The sequence below is a fragment of the Fulmarus glacialis genome, unplaced genomic scaffold (assembly GCF_000690835.1).
Source record: "Fulmarus glacialis isolate BGI_N327 unplaced genomic scaffold, ASM69083v1 scaffold49161, whole genome shotgun sequence".
Lineage (NCBI taxonomy): Eukaryota > Metazoa > Chordata > Aves > Procellariiformes > Procellariidae > Fulmarus > Fulmarus glacialis.
Window position 1 is genome coordinate 1 of NW_009195597.1, and position 5,339 is coordinate 5,339.

At 40.2% G+C, this 5,339-nt stretch overlaps 1 protein-coding gene across 1 annotated transcript; it reads left to right on the top strand.

The window, feature by feature from the left end:
* Positions 1–31: 31 nt before the first annotated feature.
* WDYHV1 (WDYHV motif containing 1) lies at positions 32–5,091 on the top strand (the record flags this gene model as incomplete). Its single annotated transcript, XM_009588132.1, has 5 exons — positions 32–133; positions 663–713; positions 2,754–2,902; positions 3,238–3,362; positions 5,042–5,091. Coding segments are annotated over 5 exons (477 nt in total), but the record flags the coding sequence as incomplete, so codon positions are not given.
* Positions 5,092–5,339: the final 248 nt, after the last annotated feature.

The following is a 5,339-nucleotide window of genomic DNA, read 5'->3' on the forward strand; positions in this document are numbered from 1 at the left end:
AAATTATCAATTTTTTTTTTTTTTTTTTTATAGTGAAGAAAACGTTTGGAAGCTCTGTGACTACATCAGGAGTCAGGATCAATACCCTTTAGAAGAATTTTATGCTGTTTTCATATCCAATGATAGGAGGATGGTGAGTCGATGAGATGTGGTCTGAATGCAGCTATGGAGAGATTCAGGCCTTTAGACCGCAGCCCAGCATAGGTGAGACGTGGGCCCGGGCGTTTTAACCACAGCCCAGGGTAGGCGAGTCGTGGGCCCAGGCCTTTAGACCGCAGCCCAACCTGTAAGTGAGATGTGGTCCAAAACCCTCTTGTAGCTCATTTTGGCTCAGAGGCGTGCAAACCATACCATGTAAGATCTCTTAGTTATCTGATGCATTCAGGACCATGGGAAGAGGCATGATGTCCCTGTGAGCTGTGGGGGAATTGTTCACTGCAATCTGTCAGTTTAAGAGAATAATTATATTATGTGGTCCAGAATAGCATCTCCAACTTCATGCTCCTGAAAGATAGAAACTAGAGAAAATTTTTTGACTGCAGCACAGTTGTAAGCTGATGAAGTGCATAGGTTAGCAAAGAACTAACAAATTAACCCAAAATTAATCTGTATTAATCTGAAAGGTTTTATTAACTTCAGATTTATTCACTTAAAACTTTCAGATTCCACTCTGGAAGCAGAAATCAGGACATGGCGATGAGCCTGTTGTCTGGGTAAGGCAGTCTGTTCTCGCTCTCATAATTTCGAGTGTGTGCTTCTGTAGTTGTTATCTGCAGAGTCAGACATGGGCAGTGTCAGCCATCTTTATTGTAGCAAACTGTTCCATCTGAACACCAGGAAACACTTTTTTGCTGTGAGGGAGACGGCGCACTGGAGCAGGTTGCCCAGAGAGATTGTGGTGTCTCCATCCTTGGAGATACTTAGAAGCTGTCTGGACATGGTTCTGGTCAGCTGGCTCCCTGCTTGAGCAGAGGGGTTGGACCAAATGACCTCCAGAGGTCCCTTGCAACCTCAACCATTCTGTAGTTTCATATTAATATTTATTATTCTTTTACAACAGATTTTTAAAGAGCCTAAATCTGGTGGTCCTTTTTACTATTCATAGTAAATTAACAGCAAGACAGCCAGTAAAATCTACATGTGACAAACCTTAACATTGGTAAGAGTACATAACAGATTTGTGAGAATTATTATCTGGATATTGTTGAGGCTACAAGCTTTGTAGAATTTTAAGCAGATGTCTTGTAAGAAGTAGATGTGTGAAAATACCCATGTAGGCCATACAGAGGATAGAAAAATATAAGCATTATGTGTATTCAGGTGTCAGCAATTAAACTGACCCATAAATGGTGGTTTTGGAGTGTCATTTGATCAATGAATGTAATTCAGTAATTGCCACTACAGAATTCCTTTCAAATACGTATCATTACAGAGTTCTTTCCGTTATCTGGCATGGAAAAAACTCTTATTTCATGTGGCAATTTCTGTTTCTGAAATTCTGCAAAATAATCTGCAAACTCCTGAAGTTCTGTGATTTCTGAATCATTCATTGTCTCCCAAAATGTGAGTATATTTATAGTATAAAAAAAGTTTAAAAAGAGATCCAAGTGTTATGAAGATGATCTAAGAAGGAATAGGAGAGTCGGGAAAGGCCACTGCAGAATGTGGATTTCTGATTAAAAACTCCTGGATCAAAAGGTGTTTTAACTTTGATGTTTCAGTGGATCATAGGATATATAAAGCTTGTAGTTAATTTTTCTTACACTCTGTAATGGATTCTTCTAAATATTGTTGCATAAGTTGTATGTGTATATTGGTCTGGCAAAATAGCTTGCCTAAGATCTTTTTCATTCCAATCCCTTTGTGGTTAGGATTGTTTAATATTGAAAGTGTCAAAAGACAGTGCTTCAAACTTTCTGTGAGTGGATTTAATGTAAGCTTTAGTAAGCTGTTAACAGCTACCTTCAATTTAATTTTGGAAAACAACAGTGTACGTACCTGACACCTAACATAAGTAACTCCAATTTCTCCAAACCTCCACCACACCTGTTTCTTACAAGTTAAGAAGTAAAACTGCACCTCAGAACCCAAGTGTCAAGACAAAATAGTTACCATGAAAAAGTGTGATATAGTACCCATACGTGTTTTTTCCCAGCTTCAAGAGCTACTAGAGGAATTCGTCTTACTCCTACGTTCCTCTTGATCTGAGCCCTTGCTGCTGTTGCAGTTGCATGCTGTTTTTTCAGCTGCTTCTGGCAGCTAAACTCTCGGCACTCAAATTCTGTGTTACTGCAACAGATACAACATCTCTATTAGAAGAGATCACTAGATAATTTTAATGTTAAGCTATCATGATATATTGTTGTGAGCTTTTTATTTAGGACTGGGTCTAAGACAAAAATGCTTATCCCACTCAATTTTTGTGTTTTGGTGTGGGACAGGAAAGAGATTTGCTATTTTCTTAGGAGTAGCATAGACTTTAGTTTAGCTGTCCAGGCTTAAATCAAAGCAGGCTGCAAAGGAATGGGGAGAATACCAAGGTTTCTTGAAAGGCACGGTGGGCGAGACAGGCATTAGGAAATCTCTCTCCTGGTGCCAGAAATGTTACAGGCTTAATACTTCAAGGGCAGAAAGCAGGATTTAAAAAAAGGATCTGTAGCTTCTGCTTTTAGGAAGCATTTTTTTTTTTTCACTCCCTTTGCCAGTTTCTCATTAACAGCTGTTTAACTAATGGCAATTACCCTTCCTCCCAGGACTACCACGTTATTCTACTTCATGTTCCCAGCGGGGAGCAGAACTTCATTTATGATCTTGACACAGTGTTGCCGTTTCCCTGTCCTTTTGACGTGTACAGTGTGGAGGCCTTTAGGTTGGATGACAGCCTTCATCCAGAATTTCACAGGTGATGACATAAAATATAAAGACCATGAATGTTCTTCATGAAATCAAAGTTGAAGTACTCTTTGTGGATACATAGTGACAGAGGCTTTTTGCCATAGTCCAGTAAAATAAATGCACTGTGTTATTTTTCTAAAGCTCTTTACCTTAATCCTCAAAAGCCCTTTTCTTTCCTACTGTAGTTTCTTGTTAACTAGTTAACTGCTTGGCGCAATGTTGCTAATTTATGTATTTAATGAAATTAATGCTCCTTGATGGGGGGAAAGGGCTCTTGTTCTGAGTGACTAATGCAGTGTTGTATACATGCATCTTTTGATAGAATTTTGCATTATTATTTAGGAAAATCAGAATGATTCGAGCAGATATGTACTTGAAGACATTTGCTTCAGACAGATCTCATATGAAAGATGCAAATGGGAGATGGCAGAAACCTCCTCCTTCATACCCTTGCATCGAAACTGCAGGTAAGCTGCCACAGCTCCTTTTTCCTGTTTACAGTGTGGAGTGACATAGTCCAAGATGTACACAAGAAATAAATATGCTTCCATAACATGTGTCCGGAAGCACAGCCAGCTAGTTTATTATTTCATATGAAAAAAAAATAGGGCTATGAAGCATTTGGCACTTCCTTTTCTGAACGTGTAAAGTCTAGCATGTCTCCTGGCATTTACCGTTATCAAACATTAATTACTGATCTTCATAAACTGAGCAGAGAATGAGAGGCAAGTAATACTGTTCTCTCGTTACAGCAGGGAACTGAAGCAGAGAGGTCAAATAATTTGCTTAGGGGTCACAAAGTGAATTTTTAACACACTGGTTATACCACACTTTAACTGGCAGGTCCCATCCTGCCAGAGCAGGTTATTTTGACAGGAGGAAGTTTTCAGGCTCTGCCCAGCATGCTACGTTTGCCTGCACAAGATGTTTGAGGTTTCTCTACCAGGTGAATGGACCTGAGGACACTTTAAGGCAAACTGGCAAGTCAGCAAATTTTTCCCCAAGCATTAAGCCTCTTTTAAGTGATAATCTAGATAATAGCCTCTGGGCCAAGCAGAGAGAGAAGTAAAGACTTGCCATCTCTCTATTCTATAGAGCTGCTTAAACCATTCTTATCGCACAGCATTTCAGCTTATTCTAATCATGTGTTTGGCAAGCTGGCTAACATTCACCATGCGTTTGTTTGTTCTCCCATTTTCTTCCCAGATGGAGAAAAATGTGGTGAAGTTTTGCTTTGAAAGAGTTTTCATGTTATTGCTCTGCATGTTTGGTTTTGTTGCTTTTTTAATAATGCAGTGCTGCTATGTATTTATGTTAGAGAAGGCAGGGTCAAAGAAACGTGTTTTGTGTTTAGGTCCAAGTTTATCGTGATTTTAAGTTGCTGGGAAGTTAATTCTCAATCTTTGCTTTGGCTTCTAAGGAGGCTTGGTGTTTCACACTAGAGTAGAAATGAACTATGAATGTAGGCAGGAGCACAGATGTAGTCTTTGTTGTGAAGCTTTAGGTGTTTTCTAGACAATCCAGGTTATGAAGCACCTTAAATTCTATGTCTTGGTCCTTATCTCCAGTAAAGGTTTATACAAAGGTAGTGTAGCAAGTGGAGAATCCCTGGACTGCAGTGGATGGTTCACTGTTAGCTGGAGCCTCCTAGGTTCTGAGGACTTTTTGCCTGTGGAAACCTTATTCTTGTGGTAGTTGAGAGCTAATGAAAGTGTGAGGAATATAGATCAGGCCAGACCAGTAAACTGAAAACTTCTACTCAAATCAAAATAGTAGAAAACATTACTTCCGGATAGTGAGTTACAGAATGACTCAAACAGTTGCAGATGTGTACATGTGTACCTACAGTTGTAGTGAATGACTCCCTAGCTGCACACCCTGTAACTTTCCCCTTATCTGTCTTGCTTGACTGAGCTTTACCTCACTGATGCACAGCAGCCACATGTCTCAACCAATCTCCAGATTGTCTCTGTGATGTTAATAGTGAAAGACACATGGATCTTCAGTTTCTCCCATGCTTTATTTCTTTGCTCTGTACCTTGCCACGCTGAAAGGAACATCCATAGGTCATCCAGTCCAACCCCTGCTCAAAACGGGTTCCTTAGGGCTCTGGCCAGTCTCGCCTTGAACGCTTCCAGGGGTGGAGATTCCGCCATCTCTCTGGGCGATTTGTTCCAATATTTGACCACTGTCATGGTAAAAAAAAAAAAAAAAAAAATTCCTCATATATAATCAGAATTTCCCATGTTCCACCTTCTGGTCTTCGTTTCTTGTCCTATTGCCAGGCTCCTCCAAGAAGGCTCTGGCCCCGTTTTCTCTGGTGTCCTCTGATCGGGTAGATGTAGACAGCAGAAAGGTCTCCCCTTTATCTTCTCTGTTTAAGACTGAACAGGCCCAGTTCTCTCAGCCTCTCCTTGAATATCATGTTGTCCCGCTCCACACAA